Below are 25,878 nucleotides of genomic sequence, written 5' to 3'. Positions count from 1 at the left end.
ATAGGTAACAGTTCGGATCAAACTTGAGAAATTTTTCCACAAAATGGAGAGAATGACATTTCAATATGAGTCTGGAGGATTTAGCATGCCAAAGGACACGGAGATTAAATAATCAGATATGCATATTAATGCAGCACCAGTGGTCATATGTTAATCTTGGGGAGTGTGAGAGTGGTGGGAGGTACCATGCCCAGCGGAAACAAAGATTTAATCATCTCTTATCACTCCAACGTCAATGTTCCTTTAAGGATTGCTGATAATGTCGTCTGTATAAAGGCAGCATTACTTAAGAACGCCCCACCCCAGAAAACAAGAATAAACTGGAGAGTCAGATTGCCTCATGCAAAGTTCAGTTGAGCAGGCTTGTTAGGAGAGTCTGCTACAGATTCCTCTGAATTAGAACTTCAACACTGCTTCCTTCTTCTGCCTGGGGATATTAAACTTGTAAAGATTTGTTTACTGGTAAGTCTTTCATTTTACTTTCAAAACTCATCAGTATATTTCATAAAATGTAAAAGTTAACTATTAAAAACTGGAAAGAATATTACAACATTATTTTGGAAGTATAATTTACTATCTTTGAATTTATATTGCTGGTGTCATACATACAGGAGTAAAAGAACTCATATTTATACTTCTTTCCCCCACGGTAGTTAATAAAACTATATTTTCAGTTATTGTTATTGTCCTAGAATACATTCAATTAATTCAAAATAATTTTTACTTAATTTTATCAGGCAAACCAGGTACATAAAGGATCTTCAAATTAAAGGCACAGTTAATACTGGTAAGAAATATATCTCAATACAAACTAATTTATTTTAAGGAAGTTTAACTATAATTCTTAAAAAAGACATGTTGAATCACAAGGAGAGTGGAGATCAGGAAATCCATTTCAGAGAGTTGAAAGTATAATCTGTTGTCTAACAGACATGGTATTCTCAATTTTGCGGAAGGAACTCTCCCTGTCATTCTAGTTGTATGTTACAACAACTCATTGTCCTTTGACTGATAATTTTAGTGAGTACCGTACCTTGATGTTCAAAGGGAAATAGTGGTATTGGTATTGGTATTGGTTTATTATTGTCACTTGTACCGAGGTACAGTGAAAAACTTGTCTTGCATACCGTTCGTACAGATCAATTCATTACACAGTGCATTGAGTCAGTACAGGATAAAAATAATAACAGAATACAGAGTAAAGTGTCACAGCTACAGGGAAGTGCATGGTTTATTTTAGTGAAATTACCTTTTAAGGACCGAATGTTTATTCCTAATTCTATTTGTGTTTCTATTTTGAAATATTTGTGCTGTGAAATTATCTCTACTGGAGATATTAAACTTGAAAAGATTTGTTAACTAAGTCTTGCATTTTATCTTGAGAATTAAAAGCAGTAAAAGGGAGCTCAGCAGTATATGTCAAGAAAGCCGAAGGTTAAACATTGGAAGGACTAGGCAATATTTCTTTGGAAATAGAATTTGCAATGTTTGAATTCATACTATTCATAAACTCATTGTATGGTGATCTTCTGGGAATGACACTGGCATGGAGTGCCCTTCAGTTCCATTCAGGCTGACTCTTCACGCACGTTGATGTCAGTAAGAACACAATAGACTATCACAAATGCAATTTTAAATTTCTGGCCATGTGCTTTGTCCAACATGGTATAAAGTTCTGAACAAGCCAGCAATGTCCAACAGAATGAACAAGGATTGGCATCCTGTTGCAGTCTTGCAATTATGTTTGTGTTTGGTACAGTACGGGAGAGTACAGGGAAATCTCATTTCTTGAAGGAGCCTATGTTATAATATGGCACTGGAAGTACCATAATATAACATAAATTATATTGAGCACTAGCAACAGGCAGGCCTTTTCAGCAACACTATCACAACAATTTTATACAACATCCTCAATACTGATCTCATTGCTCATTAAAATGTTCAACTGCATTTCACCGATCCATTAGGTAAAATGGACACTAAGTCAACAAAGGGTTGACCAAAAGTTTGGTTTAATGTAGATTGGTGGTTGCTATTAGAGATGTTTCAGAAAGGAATTCCAATTCACAGCTGTCAGTGATGAGATAAGCGGATGGAAACACATAAGCATTCAGGGGAATAGAAAGGTGGGATGATGATGAAGAGTTATACAACTGGATTAATCCAATACTAGCCTTGCCAGTCTCCTAAAAGCTTGAATCATCCTGTTCTTAGTCCTGCTCACATTAACCTTTCTTGCCTACATTGGTTGCTTGATAGAAGTCTATGGAAAATAACCCAGAGCATGGGATGTTAGCATTTGAAGATGCAGCCACTAATGGTAGGCCAAAAAGAAGGAACTATTCAGAGGCTGGAAATGGAGGAACAGAGAGTAGGAAGGCACAAGAGATTCTGAAAATGCTGCCACACACACAAAATGCTGGAGGAACTCAGCAGGTCAGGCTGCATCTATGGAGGGAAGTAAACAGTCAACGTAGGAAGGGTTCTGGACCGAAAAAGCTACAGATATCAAGAGCAGTAATATGTTTGAAGGGTTTAAAGATAACGATGACAACTTTCAATGAAGCATAGCAACTAACGTACATTGGTAATTATAGTATGATGCTTGGGCAGGACTTGGTCCAAGATATGACAATGGTTGTGGATTTTTAATTAATTTAAACTTATAGTGTGGAAGAGGAGAAACTGACAGGAAGAATATTAAAGTATTTAAGTTTAGAGGCACTTCCATTATGGTTTCACCTGCAGATGGCTGGATACAGAGACCAAAGTGGGCAATCTCATAGAGGTAGGAATAAGGAGTCCTCGTGATGAAGGTGGCCTGGGTTCATGTTTGAATAAGACATCAACACTGACCAGTCTGCTCTGGATAAAACAAAAACTGATTAGGGAGAGAGATGGATTGGTAGCTAAAATGTAAAGTTGATGGCTTTGCACTACACAGCCTGGAGAAAGTTAAGACACACGCCACTCTACATCTTGGACAAGCAAAGTGGCAAAGCTGGTGAAGGTATTGAAAAATGGAGGAGAGTCTGAACTGGCTGTTGTAAGTGTTCACAGGGAACCTCCTTCCATTTCTGCAGATGTTGTCAAGGTCAGCTTGAGGAATAAGAAACAGCTAAAGTAAATCCCTGGAAGGTAACAAGATATGTACTGTTGGCAAATCTTCAGTTATAAACAAATAGGCAAGGGAGGAAACATCGGGGAGAAGCATTGGCACCCAGCGTGGATATACTGAGTAGAATGGCTTCCTTGTGTGCTGTGTCTGTGGTTCCACAAGGAGAGAAAGATCTTGGAGAGATTGAAATCACATTTACGGAGAGTGCCTTTAATATCATTTGGAAGAGGCTTGAAGCTGGATTGGAAGTATTCAACAGCTAGTGGCTTAGAAATGGAAGCAGACAATATAGTTAAAAAGCTGGAAAATGGAAGGAAGGCCATATTCACAATCTGACATCACGGCCTCAATGAAAATATACCAAATTTCAATTCAGTCTTGAAAGTCAGATTCTTAAAAAATCACTGGTATGTGGTAAAATAAAATACGTACAAGATATTTTCCCCCAAATATAATTAATACACTGGACAAAAGGAATGGACAATACTTAAATGTAACTTATGAATAAATAAAGCCTACAAATTAATTTCATTTAGATTAACAGATTTTTGAGACTGAGATTTTAATTCTTTGGTTAATGATTGATTAGTTTATACGTTTATTACCTAATGTTTGTCAGTTGCTCTAACTGGCTTGAAGGTTCATTGGTTTGCTAGCTGAATATATTACTGGCTTGTCAAGAAAGCAAAATTTGCCAGCATCAAATTATTTGAGACACTCTTAATTGTTTAGAAAGCAAAGAATGAATAACCAATAAAGTACTTTCTCAATGGAGAACAGAAATAAGGAAGAATGTTTATCTGGTATTTAACATTTGCCATTTATAAAACTTGTTATAATCTTAGTTATGTATCATATTTATGCAAAAGCTTGCAGCAGTCATTTCAATAACTTGGTTTTAATCATAGTTATTGGAAATTCCAGCAGTACAGCCATGTTCCACCTTGCCATATGAACTTATATTTGAGGAACATGGAGTGAAAATTGTTGAGATATAGATCAGCCACAATCTAACTGATTGGCAGAACAGGGCCAATGAGACTACTTACAGTCAACCTGTACTTCTTAAAGAGGGGTTGCTCATTGGTGGGACTTGCCAAATAGCTCATGGCATATCACAGGAGAGAATGGGTTATGTATTGTTCTGATTTTGCACTGGAGCTCTTGGTTTAAGAGGTGGAGAGGAGAGGAGAGGAGAGGAGAGGAGAGGAGAGGAGAGGAGAGGAGAGGAGAGGAGAGGAGAGGAGAGGAGAGGAGAGGAGAGGAGAGGAGAGGAGAGGAGAAGAGAGGAGAGGAGAGGAGAGGAGAGGAGAGGAAGAGGAAGAGGAATGTGCTGTACTCACAGTGTGAGGAAATAGTTGTGGGAGTGAATGTCAGAAGTCATGTCCTCAGGATGTGAATGTAAAGCTGCAAAAGGTTTAATGACTTTGACCTTGTGGTCCAGTGCAGAGAATCCTATCAAGGGCACCACTAGGACACTCAATGTTCCACATTCTCAACACTCACCTATCAAAGAGCACTATTGATAAGGCTCATGTCTAATGTTCATGAATTCTATCACACCCGCTAACACTTAGCACTGCTGAAAACCTCAAGCCTATATCTCACAGCTTTCACGAATTTCACAAATATTCAAATAGAAACAACACATCTCCTAAACTCATGACCACTACTCACCAACACAGCTAACATTCTTGTAGAATAAGGGACAACAATACCAAGGCAGCAGTTCACAGGCAGGAGGTGGATAGAGGGACAGGCAGTGTGGTGTAGGGGGCTATGGCAGAGAGAATAGTCACCATAATTGGAGCATTTATTATGAAGTCTTGAGCCAGCAACAAAGTTGAAACCATTAAATATAAGAAATCCACTTTCTCTCATCCCATCCCATCCATACCACAACCTAATCTGATTTATCTTTTGCCAGTGACATAAGCATGTAGTTCTTATTTTTCTCCTGAACTCCCAATGACACAGTCCTACTCTTTGAGGGTTACTGAGGCATTGCTTCAGAAGATGATGGTGTTTCTACACAGCATGAATCTGATCCCCTCTCTCAGGATCACTGTATTTGTGATCTTCCCATCATCTTTCATCATCCAAGACCTTGCAGTGCCCCTGTTGCAACCTATAGAGTAGTAAAGGGTGGGAGCACAAGACAATGCAAAGGCACACAACATAGATGAAATGCACAAGAATAATTAGTTGCCATTGGTAAATTTGCTAAGCTTTGATTAACAAAGTAGACTTAGAATATTTGTTTTGGGGCTTTACTTTAAGAATTCAGCCAACGATGGTGAACAACTGAGCAAAGATGAGGTATGGGTTTGTTGGTGAGTGTGGAATTGGAGTTGTGTTTATTGGTAGCAAAGTCAAATGATTTGATCTTGAACCTACTTGATAAGGGACTGTTTAAGTTTCCTCCTTTCTTATTTACTTCATTCCTCTCCTCCCTCAGAGTTGTTCACCTTATAGCTGGCTGTAAGTTCTGAGGCCCCATGATGAGAAGGTTGTGCAAAATCTAGCAGCTCACCTTAGAGTTGGAGTTTCACTTCTTAGAGCAAGGTCCTTCACAGAGATCTAGGCAGTTATTGAATGCAAGTGATCTGTGCTAGCAACTAATGCAACAGTATGGCATTTATTATGACCTTGTACACATAGGATACCAGCCACCCTTCGGTTTTGTGGTATAGCTCAAGTACATACTGGTGCAAAGCAAAGGCACTGTAACACGGGTCAATAAACCAGGCAATGATCTGCATGATGTTCTGTGTATGGTCATGCACCAGCTAGGTGTGGAATCAGAATTTGTTTTTGGTTATAATCCTTTCCCTGGTTCACTTCAAATGCCAAAGAAGCAATACAGCACCATGGGGCAGCCCACAATTCTCATGAGGTCACAAGCTAACTAACTACTGCTCCCAAACAAAGGAAGATGAAATGGAGACAGAGGGGACTGCAGATGCTGGAATTTGGAGCAAAAGAACAAACTGCGGGAGGGACTCAATGATCAGGCAGCATCTGTGGAGGGAAATGGACAGTCGACGCTTTGGGTCGACAACCCTCATCTGGACAGAATGAAATGTATTCAGTTCTCTAGGGCGGATTGTGACAGTGATCATCACTATACAATAGTAGCCAGCAAAATGTCATATTTTGCAGATACGTCCAACTCCAGCCAGGAAGGGACCCAAGAATGCAAATTCATGGGTTTGATGGTTGTGACAGCCAACAGCAAAACACTCCTCGCCCTGCTCCAAAACTGCTGAGACAGTTGCCATATTATACTTAGGACATCCTCGCTGACGTACAGAAGCCACACTTGCTGAGAATTTCTCCTTGAAGATCTCTGCTGTGACAGGGTCCTGCTCAGACCCCTTTCCCCTTCCTCCTGCTTCTTCTAATGACTAGCCCTGCTCTGTCTGCATTCTACTCATTATCCCATTCGTGGTGTACTCCAAGGGGAATGTCCACTAATGCACCCACATCTGGGAGCAATTGATTGGTGCAAAAGTGCAATGTGCCTTGTAGATTAGTCAACATTAAAGGACTTTACAAAGAAACAAACTTTTGTTGAATGGTAATAGCAGTCAGGAGAAATCAATCAATAACTAATAGGCAAGTGGTTGATAATCCCTTTAAACAATTGATGGAAAGGAGGTCTTCCTGAGCTTAACCTTTGTTCAACTGTGCAAGTTAAAGAGTGAGGGTGCCAGCTGGAGGACTGAGTATTGCTGGTGTCAAATCATGTCACCTACTGATATATTATGATCTTTCTACTCTGCATAATTCTGGGAGCCAATAGTCTCATATGGCAGCCAATGCAAATCATGCCAACCACATCTGGCACTATATGGAACAGAGTGTGCAGTTAAATTTGGCAGATATCTTCAATTCCCTAATTAGAATAGAAAGTACAACATTAATATGGTTTCTATTGGGAGCTTTATAAAATACCTTAGCTGAAGTATCTCCTGCATTGGCATTTGTACTTTTCCGATGTAATTTATTTTGCAATGAAGTATTAAGTGATGTGAAATGATGAGGGAAATCTTTCAGCAATACCTTCCTTCCAATGGGTGTCATCTCTTGCAAAGTGAGAAAAGTTTAGTTAGAAATCTGTTTCTCCTACCACATCAAAATTTTAAAACATAAGCATCTGTAAGGAAATGGATTACAGGGTGTGTAGTGATATTATACAAATTGCATGCAACCTGAGATTTCCCAGTGATTTACCTTTAGCATTTTATTCATGGGAGCACACTCAAATGCTGCCAAGTGTATTTAATTGTTCGTAGTCATTTCAGTCTGACGTGTCATTGACTAATTTAAGAAACCCCTGTAAAGTATGAAAAATGTACTGATCTTATCAATATCTCACCAGAAAGTGCAATGTGATGACATCATTCCAGTTGACTGGGTGGGGATACAATAGTGGTACAAAGCTGCATCTTCTGTTCTTCAGTAGATCTAAATAGAACTGTTACACCTCCAGTCTAAACACACTCTACCTCAAGCTCTAGTAAAATCCTAATCAAGTCAGAAGCTATCACACCATATGGTTTGAGGAATTTTATCAACTATATATCTAGGTTGCAACACAATTATGCAGATATTGATCTTATTTTCAAAAATCACATTTTTATTTTGATATGCATTGCAGATTTTAAAACATGGCCGCATTGATATGGAATTTATTACAATCCTTTTGTATGACTTTGACTTTGACATGAAAGAGTTACTGGGGCAAGTTACATTCTCTCTCCTCTCCTCTTCCATCGGGTAGAAGATACAGGTGCCTGAGGGCACGTACCACCAGACTTAAGGATAGCTTCTACCCCACTGTGATAAGACTATTGAACGGTTCCCTTATACAGATGGACTATGACCTCACGATCTACCTTGTTGTGACCTTGCACCTTATTGCACTGCACTTTCTCTGTAGCTGTGACACTTTACTTTGTACTTTTACTGTTTTTACCTGTACTACATCAATGCACTTTGTACTAACTCAATCTAACTGCAGTGTGTAATGAATTGACCTGTACGATCAGTTTGTAAGACAAGCTTTTCACTGTACCTCGGTACAAGTGACAATAATAAACCAATACCAATACCGATTACTTATTCAGTGGTTATCATTCCATTTTATCATTTAAAAGTACTGTTTGGAAGTATGATCATACTGGTGCGTGTTGATCTGATCTGATCACTTCCAAAATCCTGCACATCATAACATTCCAGTTCAGGCATGTGTCCTCTTGCACAGCTGGCAAATGCTAGATGGTAGTTATTTTTCTTCAAGCAGGAAGGAAACATTCCTCAAAAATATCCCTATCCTGTCTATTTTCTCAGCCACAGAACAATAACATGTGAAAAAAGTAGAAAGATTGTTGTGGCTTATTTCATAATGAGAACAAATTCCTGCTCTCAACCAACAATGCTGGGAAGAAAACACATTTAAATCCATGATTTCCTTCTTTCAATCATTAGTGGGCATGGCTTCAGCTCTGGACTCAAAGCTCCAGAATTTCCTCAAAAAAATCGCACTATTTATTCACCATACTCTCCTTTTCTGGGTGGTTCCTTTAAATCTACCATTTTGATCAAACTTTGGTCATCAATCCTAACTTCTCATCAATAATTCAGACTCAAATTTTGCTTAGTTATAATCCTGTGAGGTATTTTTAGATGTTAAAGTTGCAATGTAAATGAAACTTATTCATATAATAACTAACACTGTAAAGATCCCACAGTTAATTGAAGGGACCAGAATTTCAGTTGTGGGATTGCTGCTAAACCCTTAATCCTTCCCTGCTGACTCCTAGGAAATGAGACCAATTTAGTTCCTCTATAGAATCTTTTATGCATGGATGTAATCTGGCCTGAGGTGCATTGTATATATCTCTTCCTGGCACCTTAAACTGATTCTATGCATAGAAAGTCAAGGAGGACTGTGATCATATTAAACACAAGATGCAATGCAGTGTCAGCTGTAGCATTGGACTCAAAATCCTTCTGCAATATTCAGCAGATTTCAAAATGGCTGCTCTGGGGAAGGGCAACCTCCTCACAAGAGTCCAGATCGCTAAATCTGATTCATAAAGATCCTCTCTCCAGTTGCTGTTGGTGGTCCTAACCCAACAGCCAATAATAAAGCAGCCAAAAAAAGCCATATCCTTCAGTGAAGAAAATATTTATTGTTCTAATGAAATAATTGAAAAGCCAAAAAGCAGAATTCTAGTTCAATCATTTTCAGATATAAGTTCCTTTAACCCTTCTGATAGAATATTGTGTTTACACTCCACACAGCTTGGTACTAATGAGCGGCTGCAACACCAAGTTGAAGTGGATCAAAATGGCCCCAGGGCCCAACTTATATCACAAAAGACCCCAATATGTTTGTCTTAATAAAACCCCCAGGATATGCTGTAATTGGCTGGGCCCTGATCCCAGACCAAAATGGTAGCAGGTGTAACAAAAGTGGGGAGAAACCAGGAAATCATAATCGTATATTTTATGTAATGTTCATCACTTGATATACCATTTGTAGACTGTTCAACGTGTGACACACCAAACAAAACAACTTGTACTGGGAAATTAATTTTGTTTTGCAAGAGAATTGAAGCGTTCTTTCTATTTTCACACAACAGTCTAATTCACTTCATAGAGTCCATAGAGAAAATATATAGAGAGTACATTGTTTGAAACAAAATTATTCTGGTACATTTATATGGAATGAATAATTAGGTGGACTTCTTTTGTGTTTGCTTTTTTGTTGTAGATTGAAGGTTAATACCGCCAGATAATATGGATTGGAAAACGTTGCAAGGTGTCCTCAGTGGCGTAAATAAATATTCCACAGGATTTGGTCGGATATGGCTGTCGGTTGTCTTCATCTTCCGAGTGTTAGTTTATGTAGTGGCAGCAGAGAAAGTATGGGGTGATGATCAGAAAGATTTTGACTGCAATACCAAGCAACCTGGCTGCACCAACGTCTGTTTTGACCAATATTTCCCCATTTCCCACATCAGGCTCTGGGCTTTGCAATTGATCTTCATCTCTACACCTTCCTTATTGGTTGTCATGCACGTAGCCTACAGAAAAGACAAAGAGAGAAAGTATCATATGAAGCACCCAGACTCCAACACTAAACTATATGAGGATGCTGGTAAAAAGCATGGTGGGCTTTGGTGGACCTACTTGATAAGTTTATTTTTTAAAACTGTGATTGAAATTGCATTCTTGTATATTCTCCACAAAATTTATGACAGTTTTGATATGCCTCGTCTAGTCAAATGTGATGTTGCACCTTGTCCCAATGTTGTAGATTGCTACATTGCCAGACCCACTGAGAAAAAGATCTTCACCTATTTTATGGTTGGGGCATCAGCTCTTTGCATTGTAATAAGTGTGACTGAAATGATCTACTTGATTGCTAAAAGGTTGTTCAGGTGTTGTATGTTGCATTGTGGGAAAAAAAAATCAGTATTGATCAAAAGTAAGGCAGACTTTCTTGGCCACAGCTTGACTCATACAAATTACATGCAAAATGGGAAATCATTGGACTTCATTCATGCTTCAGCCCCAAATCTTTCTTCAATGTAATGCGCTTTTTAATCTGTAAGTGATATTACAACAGCATTGAACATTGTACGAATGACACACTTGATCAATTGGATGAGTGATTAGGGATTTTTTTTAGACGTGATTGGATTCTCTAGTGTGGGATTTGGAGAGAAGGAACTTTCTCATACCTGTCATTTGGGCATCTTGATGGACAATTAAAGACAAGTTTTGCTGGAGCGTTATGGATGTATTCATGAAGTAGGGTCTTCCACCTTCACACTCAGGGAGCATTTACAGCTCCCAGATGTATCTTGCTTTTCATCGCAGCATCAACAAAGTATGTCAGGCAACAAGGTAGTGTGGTCAATTTCTTATTTATAATTTGTAATATCTTTCCTTTTTCATCTACAAAGAGCAAATAAAATGAAAACCTACCAAAACGGTGCTAAAGAAAAAGTTTATGAGTGTCAAATTATGAAATTAGACTAAAAATTATTACCTTTGTTTTTAAACATTTTTTTCATTTATGCCTGATAATTCAAAATCTTGAGGATAATGTCACTAGCAGAATTAGTGAAGATGGGTTACTGAATCCAAAAGTAGGAATATAAATTCATTCATGTTGAAATAATGTGATGGCTAAAACATTTAGGTTCTGTATCAATTTGTCTCATTTCAATTCTGCCATAATCTTCACTTTTCCAGTCAATAGCTCTGATAAAGTCACCAAGATTCAGTTCTTAAAACAAGATCATCACAAGCTCAATTATTTGAGTCAACACTTTAAAGCTAATCTTTTTTTGTGCCATTACATTTTAAAAAGAATCAGCAGCAGGAGACCAACACTTAAAATAGTAGTTGTGATGACTTGGCTTAGGATCTGTTACAACATCTTCTATGGTAATTTTATCTGCAAGCAGCCATTCAAAACAATAAATAAGAGTAAGGTTGTAAAGTACAAAATAATTGAAGTTCTGGCTACTGGTTTAATAGAATTTAACCGTGGCCACCTCCACTGTTATCACCCACATATGAAACTTGTAACTACTTGTCATGCTAAAATTGCGAGATACTTGCATGTTGAACAAAGAGAAACAGAAGCAAATGAACAAAATATATCTTTTCCAATGGCTGAGAACAAAGGTTGTTTTATCAGGAGAAATAGAACTGAAACGTTAAATTGCACACAGTCTTCCACTATCCAAAAGCCTTTTTGGATCAATTAAATCTTATAATAATGCTCTTTCTCACAGAAATAATACTACCTAGATTTTAGCATTTATTTGCAGGACAAACTGATCCTTAAAACATTAAAAATTACTCATTTCTCAATGTTTGATAGAGAAGCAAACAGTAGGATATTGCACAGCAAGTACTTTAGGGTAATGAGTGCAAGAACTGGAGCAATTGCAACATCAAGGCATAGGAGAGCCAGAACTGTGCCGTTATCCCAACTCCATGTTTTACAACAGGTCAATTTCTTTATCTTTGATGGTAAAATTTCATCCACTGACAAGATACATTTTAATGGATAATCAAATGAATTCTCTAAAACCTTATAGATTTCATGTACTCTTAAATTATTTTGTTAGCAGGCTGAAGTGTAAGTTTGGTATATCTTTTGCTTATTTTAACTTCTGCAAACATGCTGTTGTAGCACATGATAATCAAATACAGCCACTCCATCTGTAGATAATTATAACCCAATTAAGGTTCCCAAATGAATTTATAACTTTAGCTGGCTTAATTCAATTTAATCTTGTTTGAACCAAAGGAAAAAATGATGTTTGCAATTCATTAACTGTTTACATAGCAGCAATATGCATTAATGCTTTTGACATCAATGGTATGACATTAACAATACCTGCTGCAGAAATACTAATGTGTATCATTTCTGGAAGAGAAAATGAATATTTCATAGTTTATGTTAATATATTATGTCGTGTACTTCATCAAATCTTTTCTTGCATTTTGTTATGAGGTTATTTTATTAATTGTTAAACTTATGCTGCCAGAGTTTACAAAGAATCTAAAAATAGTATATTTCATAATATTTTGGCCTATATGAATAAGAGATAAACATTGAAACAGGAACTTGTCCTTAATAATTACTCAAGATCTGTCAATGAGTTTTAAGTCATCCTTATGTTTCAATGCAGGAAAATTAATTGATGAAACATATCATTGTTTGTTACTGTAAAATACTATTATTGAATGTTAAAATGGGAAATTTTATTTAAGTCACACTTTAAAGGTAAGATTGACACAAACAAAAATAAATTAATAGGTTGCAGATTAATTTTCAATTTGCAATCAAGTATGAAACTGGAGATGCAAATCAGACCTTTCGATCTTCATTTCCAATAAAAGATCCTCAAGGGCAGTTTTAAACTGAGGAGCAAGTTAAAAATCTACCCTTGCACTTATTAAATACAAGCATTATTTTGGACAAAGCTATCAGCTTTGGTAGGGCATGAAGGTCAAATAAAGGCTTTCATTTAGAAAAGGGTTTTCATATGTTCAGGATATCCCAAAACATTGTATGTCAAATTAACTTGTTTTGAAGAGCTATTACTGTTGCACGGTCGGAAACATTACACATTGGAACTCAATAAACCTGCCTGATTATTGAGTTGAATGGAAATCCCAAGCTAAAGAGTGCACACTGGCAGATTACCTACCACTGCCTATTTTCTATTCCTGCTGAAGCTAAAAGTTTCACTCATCGTTTCTAAGGGTACTGGTTGTTTACACGCACATCATACTACCTATGACAAGAATGGTACATGGACAACGTCAGGAGTATGAAAAAATGGTTTTATTGTTCACACTTCAAGAGAAAATGATCTGTTGAAAGCATCTTGTGTTTTCATCCCTTTTTTTCATTACATGGATCAAATGTTTTATCTGTGGAGATTAATGTATTATTTATGTCAAAACTTTCCATGGAAATATTGTTATTGAAAGAAAGCATTTGGCAAATTTTCTGCAGTTCTCTTAAATTGTTATGCACTGTATTCCATCCCTTATTTATATTGTGTACATTTTTGAACAAACTAATAATTAATTAAAATAAATATTTTCAAGTAAATAAATGTGTCTTATTTAACCTTTAATTAATCTGAGAAAGAACAAAATTCTTTCCTCCTTTAGAAAACTGATTATTCTCTGCTTGTTTCTCTAAAGCAGAGAGAAAGCCAGCCAACAGATGAGCTATATATCTTATTCCAAAGTTTCTGCCCATATTTCTCCACAGAGAGATGCAAAGACATGTACACAAGCTGACAAAGATGACTCTCCCATTCCTCCTTATCGCCAGCCAGGAAATCTCTGTTGCCCTAACTAAAATTACTGATCTGTCATGTTCAAAGTTGCAAACTCATTTCCACTTCCTTCTTCTCTATTATTCAACTGGTTCATAAAATAAACTAAATGCAAGTAGAAATGTATAATTACATTCTGGAAATACATTGATCTTTCTATCATTAATCCTAATATACCTGCAGACAGAGCAATCACTAAGTACAATAAATAAAGAGGATTAGAAGCAGATAAAACCAGACAAGAAATCCAAACCAGCCTAAATCAGACTGGTTGAAATTTGAAACCGCAATGTGCACTGTTGTCATGAACTCCACATATACTTTGGTTGAGACCTCAAGGCAAATCAGCATGACCATTATGAAAGAATAATCACTCTTGACAGTAGAAATATTATTATAAATATTCATACTATTGTCCCATTCCTGATCTATTTTTCATGGCTGGATATTTGGAAATGATGAGTACATATGCCGGTGTGGGGAACACTGAAACACCTTTCTCCACAATGTTGTTGCATCCGTCAAGAACTCTGTACAATTCCAATTGCACAGTCACACAATAAGTTGCTTGAAGTAAAAAAAAATGGCAGATGCTGGAAATCTGAAAATGCTGGAAACAGGTAGCATCTGTAGAAAGGGAAAGAGTTAATGTTTCAGGTTCAAGACCCTTTGTCAGAATGAGCAAGAGAAAACAAGTTAGTTTTACCCCAATGTAACTGTATGGCATGAATTTTCTATGCAACTGTTGTGTTGGTCTGTTCCCTAATTACATGCCAGGAATATCTGAAGCGATACTACTCCCTATTCTCACTTGGAGTTTTTGCCAGCATTCCCTCCCATGTCCACAGTTGCCAGTACTCACTCAGGGTTAGCTACTGCTAATTTCAACACTGCTGCAGCTGCCTCACGTGGCCCCTGTGGTCACCAGTGCCATCCACTTGCAGGTAAGTCTCTTCTTGCTTGACTCAAAGTCCATTTTTTTTCCACACAAGGTCCATTCTCCTTTCCTCTTCACACATGCCCTATTCTTTAATCCTCATCACCAACTTATAATGTTCATGTGGTTCCCACTCCTAACTGCTTGTAGTACCTGAAATATATTGAATCACAAAGGACACGGAGAGCTGCTAAAATTCATGCATATTATTTATTCCATTCTCTCTATGCACGTAGCCGTATGTCATATATATATCACATATTTAGAGACACTACCTGCATAATGGAGTCATGGAGTCATAGAGTAATTAAGCACAGAAACGGGCCTCATGGCCCAACTTGTCCATTCTGACCAAGATGCCCATCTATGCTCATCCCATTTGCCCACATTTGGCCCATATCCCTCTAAACCTTTCCCAGGCATGTACCTATCAAAATCAGGTAGATAGTCAGAGGCTTTTTCCCAGGGCTGAAATGGTTGCCACAAGAGGTCACAGGTTTAAGGTGCTGGGGAGTAGGTATAGAGGAAATGTCAGGGGCAAGTTTTTTTACTCAGAGAGTGGTGAGTGTGTGGAATGGGCTACCGGCAACAGGGTGGAGGCGGATACGATAAGGTCTTCTAAGAGACTTTTGGATAGGTACATGGAGCTGAGAAAAATAGAGGGCTATGGGTAAGCTTAGTAATGATTAATGTAGGGACATATTCGGCACAGCTTTGTGGGCCAAAGGGCCTGAATTGTGCTGTAGATTTTCTCTGTTCTATGTCTATGTTCTATGTCTTTTAAGTCCTGTTATTGTATCTGCCTGACATTGCCCCTCAGGTCCCTTTTAAATCTTTTCCCTCTCTCCTTAAACCTATGCCCTTTTGTTTATGATTTCCTTTCTCTGGGACAAAAACTGTGTGTGTTCACCCTATCCATTCACCTCACGATTTTATAAGGTCACCCATCAGTCTCCTATGCTCCAATAAATAAAGGGTTAGAGTGCCCAACTCTCCCTATAACTCAGGCCCTTGAGTCCTGGCAACATAATCTCCCAGGTGAGCAGAGGAGGGAGGTAATGCAGGACACTCAGCTAGAGGGATTCTTCTCCCATGTAGCTTGCAAAATCATAATCCCCAATGCTAACCCCCTCCATATTCCAATCATTACAACAGATTACCACTACTCCACTCCTTGTAGACTCATGACTGCATAACTATACTCTGCTCTAACACCATCTATGTGTTTTCAGATGACACCACCATAGTGGGGTGAAGCTCAAATAATGATGAGTCAGAGTACAGGAAGGAGATAGAGAGCCTAGTAGTATGGTATCATGACAACAACCTTTTCCTTAATGTTAGCAAGACAAAAGAGCTGGTCATTGAGTTCAGGAAAGGGGGCGGTGCACACACTCTTGGTTACATCAACGGTGCTGAGGTCGAGATGGTTAAAAGCTTCAAGTTTCTAGGAGTGAACATCACCAATAGCCTGTCCTGGTCCAACCCGTAGAAACCATGGCCAAGAAGGTGCACCAGTGCCTCTACTTCCTCAGGAGGCTAAAGATATTTGGCATGTCGCCTTTAACCTTCACCAATTTTCATCAATGCATCATGGTTATGCATCATGGCTTGGTATGGCAACTGCTCTGCCCGGAACAGCAAGAAACTGCAGAGGGTTGTGGACACAACTCAGCACATCACGGAAACCAGCCTCCCCTCCATGGTGTACACTTCTCGCTGCCTCAGTAAAGCAGCCAACAATAATCAAAGCCCCACCCACCCCAGACATTGTTTCTTCTCCACCCCCTCGCCCATCAGGTAGAAGATACAAAAGATTGAAAGCACATACGAACAGGCTCAAGGACAGCTTCTATCCCACTGTTATAAGACTATCGAACGTTCCCCTAGTATGATAAAATGGATTCTTGACCTCACAATCTGCTTCGTTATGGCCTTTCACCTATTGTCGGCCTGCACTGCACTTTCTCTGTAACTGTAACACTTGATCTGTATGGATGGCATGCAAAATAAAGTTTTTCACTGTACCGCAGTACGTGTGACAATAAAAAAACAAAGTATCACTTTACCAATTTACCAATAATCAGCTGGGAGAGCCCCATTGTTGCAAAATATTCTTCTACATCCTGCTTTGTAATTCCACCTCTACTGATTGTAATGCATGAATAAATGAATCCTTGTTCTATTTACCTAAATGGCTTGTTACTATACTCAGTATTTCCTGAAGAGTGGGCAAAGGTTAAAGGACTCTGTCCTCCACACAAAATATATTAGGCCGATCTCCACTTTACAGATATAAACCATTATCAAGAGCTGCACAACATCGGTGATGGCTATTTACCATTATACTTGATGCAATGGACATCACAATATTTTGATCAGATTAGCACAAAGTAGGGAGATGCATTGACAATCTAAGTTTTTAAGACACATACGCAAGACCACCCTCACTGAAAAATGCTCCATGGATTCGAAATTTTAAGCCGTTTTACTAATTGACCATTGTGAGGTGCACAATAGAACAATGGAAGTAGGGTGACACAGCAGCACAGCGAGCAGAGCTGCTGCCTCACAGCTCCAGTAACCTGGGTTCAATCCCGACCACCAGTGTAACCTCTTTGGAATTTGCACATTCCTCCTGTGACAGCGTGGGTTTCCTCCCGGTGCTCTGATTTCCTTCTAAGTCCCAAAAACATGCGAGTTGTTAGTTTAATTAGCAATTTTCAATTGCCCTTTATGTACAGATAAGTGGTAGAATCTAGGGAGAGTTGATAGAAATGTGAGGAAAATAAAATGGATTAAGGTAGGTTTAGTAAAAATGGGTGTTTGATGTTTGGTGCAGATGCAGTGGGTCAAAGGATTGGTTTCCATGCTGTATCTCTCTGTGACTCTTTCTGTTGCTTTCAATCCTGTGCTTAATGAGGGTTCCTGAAGAATGAGTGATACAGAGCAGGTGTTTAGTTTAACCGTGCAGCTTTGCTCATATTTCACAGCCTCTCATCAGAGGTTCCCCCACCTCTCCACAGATGTTGCCATAAATATTGCAAGAGCACTCCAAGTGGGAAGGAAAAATTTCAAGATTTGACTCAGCTTCTCACTACGTCAGACTCATACTTTACCAGAATAGCAGGCAGCTCTGACTTCCACCAAACCATGTCATTACCACGTACTGCACTGTGGTGAAGCAATCATTTTCATTGGAAAAGTATTATTCACAGTGTAGTGACAATCAACATTTTCATAGAGTTAGGGCTTTTCTCTTTGCAGAGAAGAAGGATGAGAGGTGATTTGATAGAGGTGTACAAGATGATAAGAGGCATAGATCAAGTGGAAAGTCAGAGACTTTTTCCCAGGATGAAAATGGCTAACACAAGGGGCCGTAATTTTAAGGTGATAGGAGGAAGGTATAAGGGGCAATGTCAGAGGTAAGTTTTTTACACAGAGAGTGGTGGGTGCGTGGAACGCACTGCTGGCAGAGGTTGCGGGGGCAGATATATTAGGGACATTTAAGAGACTCTTAGATAGCCAGATGAATGATAGAGAAATGGGAGGAAAGGGTTCATGTTTGAGAGGGAAGGATTAGATAGATATTAGAGCAGCATAAAATGTCGGCACAACATTGTGGGCCGAAGGACCTGCACTGTGCTGTAGTGTTCTATGTTCTTTGACATGAACTGCATGATACTGGCAACCTCTCCAGCTGAGACATTTTGGGGTAGACAACGATGCCAGCAGCTGCCACACCAACCTGTCTTATCTGAGAGAACTGAAACTGAACTCAATGAGAATGTATTTGAACGCTATATTGTATTGAGAATCATTTATGTCAAAGCAGAATCAAATAATACATGAACAGTCCATTATAACATTTGTCTGTAAATTAAACACCTTGGTGCCTTTTTCTTTTCACAATCTTATTTGTGGATTTTGCCATCCTGGGGTAATATTGCAGTGTTGCCTCTATGGCAGCAGTATAACTGCTGGACGCTTGCTCCCTTTCACTTTGATTTTTTTATGGCTATGCTTGATGAACAATGGGAAGCTCTTGCCCTGGATGAGTTGGCTTTAAACTGCTACCCAAGGCCAATTGATGGAGCAGTCCAGATTGGTGACTGTGGAGCACAGGTGAATATGCTGAATGAAAGGCTGTGACAGAAGGTTAAATGGCATTCTCTCTTGTTGGGTCAATAATGTCCTAAACTTGCACACCAGGCAATCTCTCTGGTGGACACACAAGAGACTGCAGATGTTGGAATCTGGAGCAAAAAACAAGATGCTGGAGGAACTCAGGGGATCAGGCAGCAACTGTGGGGGGGAAATAGACAGTCAACATTTTGGGTCGAGACTGTTCATCTGGAAGATAGTAATCAAATGATCTGCTGCTACCCAAACCACACTATCATCATTTCAACCTCCAGACCTGGACACAACCCTGAATAACCGGTGTCAGTTCCCTTTTCCTTAAGCACCCTGCAAGTCAGAATGGGACCCTGCTCATGATGAAGAGGTGTGTGAGTGGGAAGGGGGGGGAAGCAACGTACCTTTGTTCTGGCTAGAATTAACTGTAACAAGGTTTTAGTGCAGCAAAAGTAGGAACAATCAAATTTCAAGGACCATGTACTTGTCTACATTAGAGATATTAATTTTTCATTGTATGTAAAGTATGTTAAGGTGTTCATAAAGACAGAATAAGGTATTTTAAAAATGTGGGTCTTTAAATACTATTTTGAACACCACAGTGTATTAATGATTTTTAGTGAACACTACAATGCTTTAATGTTCATGAGCCTTGTAATAGGGCCAAAATTCCACTGTACGTACCCTAAATTGCATCATCCTGTGTGCATTTATCATTCCTGTGTGCATTGGTCTATATTGCTTCTGCTCCGGCAACCGCTTAATTTTAACATTCTCATCCTTGTTTTCAAATCCCTTCATCGACTTGCCCCTCCCTATCTTTGTGAGCTGCCTACGCCTGTTTAGCCTGCCATACAACTCTGTCGTCTTTGCTCTTACAATTCTGGCCTCTTGTCAGAAAACAATAAGGTGTACAGACAAAGAAATCAGGCCAGGAGCATGAAACTGGTTGGAAAGTACCTTTAATGATCACCCGTAATGGGAGAGCCCAGTAAGCTTGATTAATTATTAATTACATGTTCACCCACGAGTGAATAACATTTTTGGCAGAATGTGTTTAATCAGATATTATTTGCAAAAAGCAAGTGTTAGAAACAATGATCTTCACAGTGTAACTGGCTCATGCTGCAGTTCCAAGACTTGTGAAATTCCAGTCTGCTCCATTGCCAGAATTTTACACTGAACCTGACAAGTTGTAGTTGTACTCAACTAATGAAACTAATCTATCAGTTAACAATTTTTGTCTGCATACTGTTGACAGTTTTTGCAGCATCCATAAGTCTATTAAGGAAAATGACAGATAAGACAACCGGGTTTAGAAATGTGCGGACTCTGTCTTACACTCAGGGAAGTATCGCTTAGTTTTGTCTGCGGCAAACAGAGTAAATAGGTAGCTTGGCTTTGAAGCCAGCTTGAATGTCATTAATTGGTTCCATTTCATTCTAGCCCAGTGTCTGTCTATCAAAGATCAGGCCAAATCCACTGAAGTGGAAGACAGCTTTTAAGTAGAATTTGTAGAAACGAAGAGTGATTTTTGAGTAATTGGTTTTGGTGCTTTGGGACATGAACGATATTTAAGCACATATAAAAGCTTCACAATTTTATTGTGCAGTAAAATTTTTTTAGACAGATCTTATCGGAAAGCTGCTTGCTTAGCCATTGGGTACATACAGTACTTTGTCACCAACCAGTAAAACGGATCACTTACATTTTTTGTACTAATCATTTTTCTGATCTTTTTTACTGTGCATGCTCAAACAATGAATACCACAGGCCTTAGCTATCATAACCCTACCTGACTTGTCTCCAGGGAACCCAATAGTGAAGGTTCTCTGAGGATCCGCTGATCTAAATTCCTACATTCTCTTCACATCTTCCATTAACCACTTCCTACATCTCAGAATCAGTCTCTACTTCCTTCTGATGTCCTCCGTGGCTCATTGGATCTTTTCCCACCAATCTTCAACCTGTCTCCACCACATTGATCATTTTCTGCCCCTTTCCATGATCTTCTCAGAAATGTCCCAGTCTTCTCCTCGAACACCTGATCTCCTCGCCAACCTCTACCCTGAATTTCTCAGTGTCCTTCCATTCTCCTCCCAGCCCTCAAGAGCTCCTCCCTAGGCTCTCCAGTCACCTTCCCAGCATATTCTAGTGATCCCCCCCAGGCTCTCTGATCATCTCCTAGGCCTCCATACTACAATCTTACCACCAATTTCCCTGAGTTATACTCTACCGCACACACTCTCTCGTGCCAGAGAATCTCTCCCCACTGATCAACTGCAGCACAACCATTACCCCCCATCACCGGTCTTCTCCTTATTGCCCCATGGCAGTTGAAGACTGCAGAGGAAAGGCCTCCACAGGATAGGAAGATGCTGTTGAGAGGCAAAGTCTTGGTGAACAACCCTCCTGGAATTGGGAACAGGTAACAGGTTGCCTCCCACCACCACCATCAGCAACCACATGCCTGCCATCTCACACACAAAAGGCAATGGTTTTAGACCAGATACGCTAATGTGTGTAAAAATGCATGTTAAAGTGATAATGGTTTGGAGGCCCATGTTGGTTTTGTGCAAAGCTCCCAAGCTTTCATATTTTACCGCACATAAGGATAAAGTTGTGAGAAGAACAGAACCAAACAAATATGCACAAAGAATTTTCCTCCAGGATCTCCCACCACTAGGGAGAATGAAGTTCATGGACAAAGTGTTTTGGAAAGCAGAATGAAGCGTTAGTAATGGGTACATGATTGAGGAGTTTTAGAGACTGTTCCATTGTGTCTCCAACCTGAAAAGTTAACTGTTTCTCTTTCCACAGATGCTGCCTGACTTACTGAGACTTTCTATCATTTTCTATTTCTATTTCAGATTTACAGCATCTGCAGTTTTTGATTAACATACAAAATGTTGCATTAAACAGATAATTTCAATGTCTTAAACTTTCATACAGATACAGAGTAAGTGGACTAATGCATATCATATTGGTCATGAATTTCTTAATAACACCTAGAATCAATGGATTTAGTAATGTGTAATGGACTTTATTTAATAATGGTCTAATGATGTTTGAGCATTTATCTAACTGCAATCAGAATATGATTGAGCATACGGAAGAAACACAAAGCTCTTACTGAGATTATAGACACTAGTAAAGCTGACTATAATGCAATGGAGACAGAGATTATCCACATTATACTGAGTAGACTTACACGTTTACAGATTCCTGCAATTTTCTGATAAGCAGCTATGTGTATCAGACCCTACCAATATCACAGAGGGAGCATTATTCTCTAAATAATATCTCACAATAACATTCATGAGTAGCACACACCGTCTTACCTGCACAAATGTGTTTTACTCATTATGAGCTCTCATTTACATCGTTATCCCTTTGATGATTCTCTTAATAAATCAGTATTATGGACTGTGTACCCAGAGGAAATTGGGTTCATTTCCTAAAACTCTGCAAACCTTTTATTTTAGAAATTTGTGCTAACCTCAAACCCAGACATGAGGAATACTTGGACGTTCTGTCACCAAGTGTTCTGTAATTACATGTACACAATACATAGGTGGAGTTAAATTTCTACAGTATTACAGAGCCATTGTTAGATATGCTAGCAACCAGCTTTTGCTTGTCAAAGACACGTCATGATGAAGAGCTCTTTTTGAGGTGTTTCACCAGTTATACTGGACATGTTTCCTTGAAATCACTAGGCAATAAAGAATATCTGTGAGTTCTGGAATAATAAACAAATTCATGCTCCAAAGGAATTGTAAAATCTTGTTTGACAACTAGAAAATGCATTTGTTCACCTACAAACTGGGGCATGACTATTTGCACTGTTGTCATCTACAAAAAAAATGCTTTGTAAGTCCTATGCCAACCAAAGCAAGAGGAGGAACAAAAGAAGCCAAGATTCCAAATCAATCTGATTGATAAAACTGACGAATGGAAATGTTATGAAGTGACATCCTTAACCCTTATATGACATACATGTACCTAGAATTTAGAACCATTTGCACCTGAACCATTCTGCACCTTCTTTGAAGAGTTTGTGTCAATTTACTGTTGAAGTCTTGCCCGTCAAGAAAATGGACCAAGCTCCTCCTGCCACGATTCACCCTGACACAGTGTTTATTCCATCGTCGTACTGTGTGCATGAACATGCAGGGCCATGTCTTAATTATTTAGCAACACAGGTTTGAACAAAAGGACTTACAGCCTTTGTAAATATCTCACAATAAAATGAGGAGTACCTCACAATAAGCGTAGTAAATTCTGCATGATTAAAATAACATCCCCACCCTCCCCATTAACCACATGCATGCAAGCGCACACACGCACGCACACACACACACACACACACACACACACACACGCACACACACACACACACATCATTTTTATTTGTGAAATAGCATCCTCTATCATTTTTATTATAAGGAATCAGTGCTGGTAGTCCCCTGTAAAGATTGAAGAGTCTGTAAGCTGGTAAATGCAACTCATAGACCCATTAATCCATGATCCTGTTATACCCCTGGACACCTATGAACACAGAGCTCAATCACACCCATTCTATAGTCAGTGATATCAAATCCAGAATGCGTATCCCTACAATTATTCCATCCCACCCCTGTTTACTCCCTCCATTTTCCACAATCCAACCACAAGCCTATCCCCACCATTCCCATGCCAGCTAAGGCAGCCTTGGAGAGATCTCTTGAAAAGCACCAACCCACTTCCCAAGGTGTGCAGGTGAATGCTATTGCTGGTGCAAGTCTGGTGCGCAGCTGCCATCTGTGAAACACATAGGCTGGGGTTTAATGGAGGGGAGGAGAATAGCAAGTCCCAGGAAGGAGAACAGATCTTTCTTCAACTTGGGAGCTGGCACCAGGCACAGGACACATTTAGAGTCCTAAAAAAAGACCTAAAGGCCAATGTCTATGCATAAGAAAGTGATTGATAGCAGTAATATAATTCAGGGAAAAGAATAAGCAACCGTGAGGGAGAAGTATTCCAAGATCATCTGCAGTATTAAGTTACAGTCATTATAAGAGCTAGCATCAAAGGGTCAGGATTAGGAGGGGGATCGGCAAATACAGTTGGGAAATGGATGGTGCTGGGACATCACCTGGAAACACCACAGGAACGTGGCAAAAGTGATTGTTCAGTACGTCTCCAGAAAGCGAGTCAATCGGCATTTGAGCCTTGAAGGCGAATGATCAGAAATGAGATTTTGCCGGTGTTCATTTTGAAAAGAAAAGCTGAAATAGGTACAGTATCTATGGAAACAACAGCCAGGAATGGATTACAGGCTGTCTTCTCTTATGGACACCCCCTACATATGAACGAGGTCCCATAATATTATTAAATTCAAAAGTCCGACATGCGTTCATTCCTACTAACTGCAGAACTAGTTTCCTCTCCCTCTCTCCACTTTTAGTAATTGTTCTTTCTTATCAGTCTTATGTACTTTTGATGCCATTCATTACAGTACTGTGGAGGTATCCAGTGATTTTGTGTATTTTCTGACATATGGACAACAACGCCTTAAGGCTGTTTGTAAAAATGGAGCCCATTGGTAACCTCAGAACGGCCTGTAGCTGGTCCAACATGCCAGGCTGCACTCTTCCTGCTGCAGGCTGGAGCACCTTGGCTGTACTTGTCCAAATCCCCCCAGCATGTAATCTTCTGAGCAAGGCAAACTAAAAACAAGAGACAAAGACAACACCAGTAGGGGTAAAGAAAATAGCCAAGAAAGTTTCCTTCCTTCTCCCTCAAGCAATCAAAACCAGTTCAGGAGATTACGTTACCTTTGTTGTGGCAGAACCTAAAGTCTGAACCGTGAGTCTGATGAAATCCTCCATTGGCGCAATCAATAAGTTTTCTTTCCATAAATTTTAAACTAGCTTAAAATAGTTTCCACCATCCAAGTCTGTGAATATCCAGCCCAAATTCCTGCCTCTGCTTCAGGCACAAATGTAGGTGCCCGAAGAGGCCCAGGAATTCGCAATATTGTCTTACTTAACTAACACAGCTTCCACGTGCTGACGGTCCCAGGAACTGTCAGAGTGGAGCCAGAGGCGCAGGATAGTTGGGAAAGTAGCTCCCATGTCTTAAAGGGACACCTACATTGATTCTATTGTAAAAGTGTAGTTGTCGGTCACTATTGCTGAGGTTTGGAGAGTGCCAGAGAAGAACAGGAAGTCCCAGGGAGAGAACAGATCCCTTTACAGACACAGCGCAGAGGCAATGTAAAGGATGATTGTACTTTTAGCTTGAAAGGGATTAGGCTAATGGTTGCCATATTAGATAACAATGGATTGAACAACAAGAAAATTCACTTTGGAAAAGAAAATGCAATTCAGCAGTTAGGAGGCCCTCATCTCTTTTTACTTATTAGGGATCTAGCTTGGCCCATATCCCTCGCAGGGTCACTTCAGAACACAGTTAATCCTCACACTGCTGTAAGTACAGAATCACATGTCAGCCACATTGGGTAAGTCTGAGAGATTTCCTCTCCTGAAATGAACAATACTTTTTATGATGATGACACAGCTTTATATTCACCATTAGTGAACCCATTTCTTTATTTCAAATGTATTTAATTATGTAGATTTAAGCTCTCCCAGCTACCCTGGCAGGATTCAAATTCATGTCTCCAGATCAATGGACCTGGCCTCTGGAAAGGATTTCAGTGAACATGTTACCACGTAATAATTGTTCCCACTGTTCTGATGTGGCATAGCAGCACACTTTCAAAAGCTGTATCCCCTCCACACTCTGCT

General features: G+C 39.3%; 1 protein-coding gene across 1 annotated transcript; it reads left to right on the top strand.

Annotated features, from left to right (window-relative positions):
• Positions 1–322: 322 nt before the first annotated feature.
• LOC127581701 (gap junction beta-3 protein-like) lies at positions 323–14,445 on the top strand. Its single transcript, XM_052036347.1, has 3 exons — positions 323–462; positions 738–787; positions 9,903–14,445. Exon 3 carries the CDS (start codon positions 9,929–9,931, stop codon positions 10,724–10,726), a length of 798 nt encoding a protein of 265 aa, XP_051892307.1. The 5' UTR covers positions 323–462; positions 738–787; positions 9,903–9,928; the 3' UTR covers positions 10,727–14,445.
• Positions 14,446–25,878: the final 11,433 nt, after the last annotated feature.

Source organism: Pristis pectinata, chromosome 22, assembly GCF_009764475.1.
Source record: "Pristis pectinata isolate sPriPec2 chromosome 22, sPriPec2.1.pri, whole genome shotgun sequence".
NCBI classification, from domain to species: Eukaryota; Metazoa; Chordata; class Chondrichthyes; order Rhinopristiformes; family Pristidae; genus Pristis; species Pristis pectinata.
Note: the sequence above shows the minus strand (reverse complement) of the source record. Positions and strands in the feature narration are given on the sequence as shown.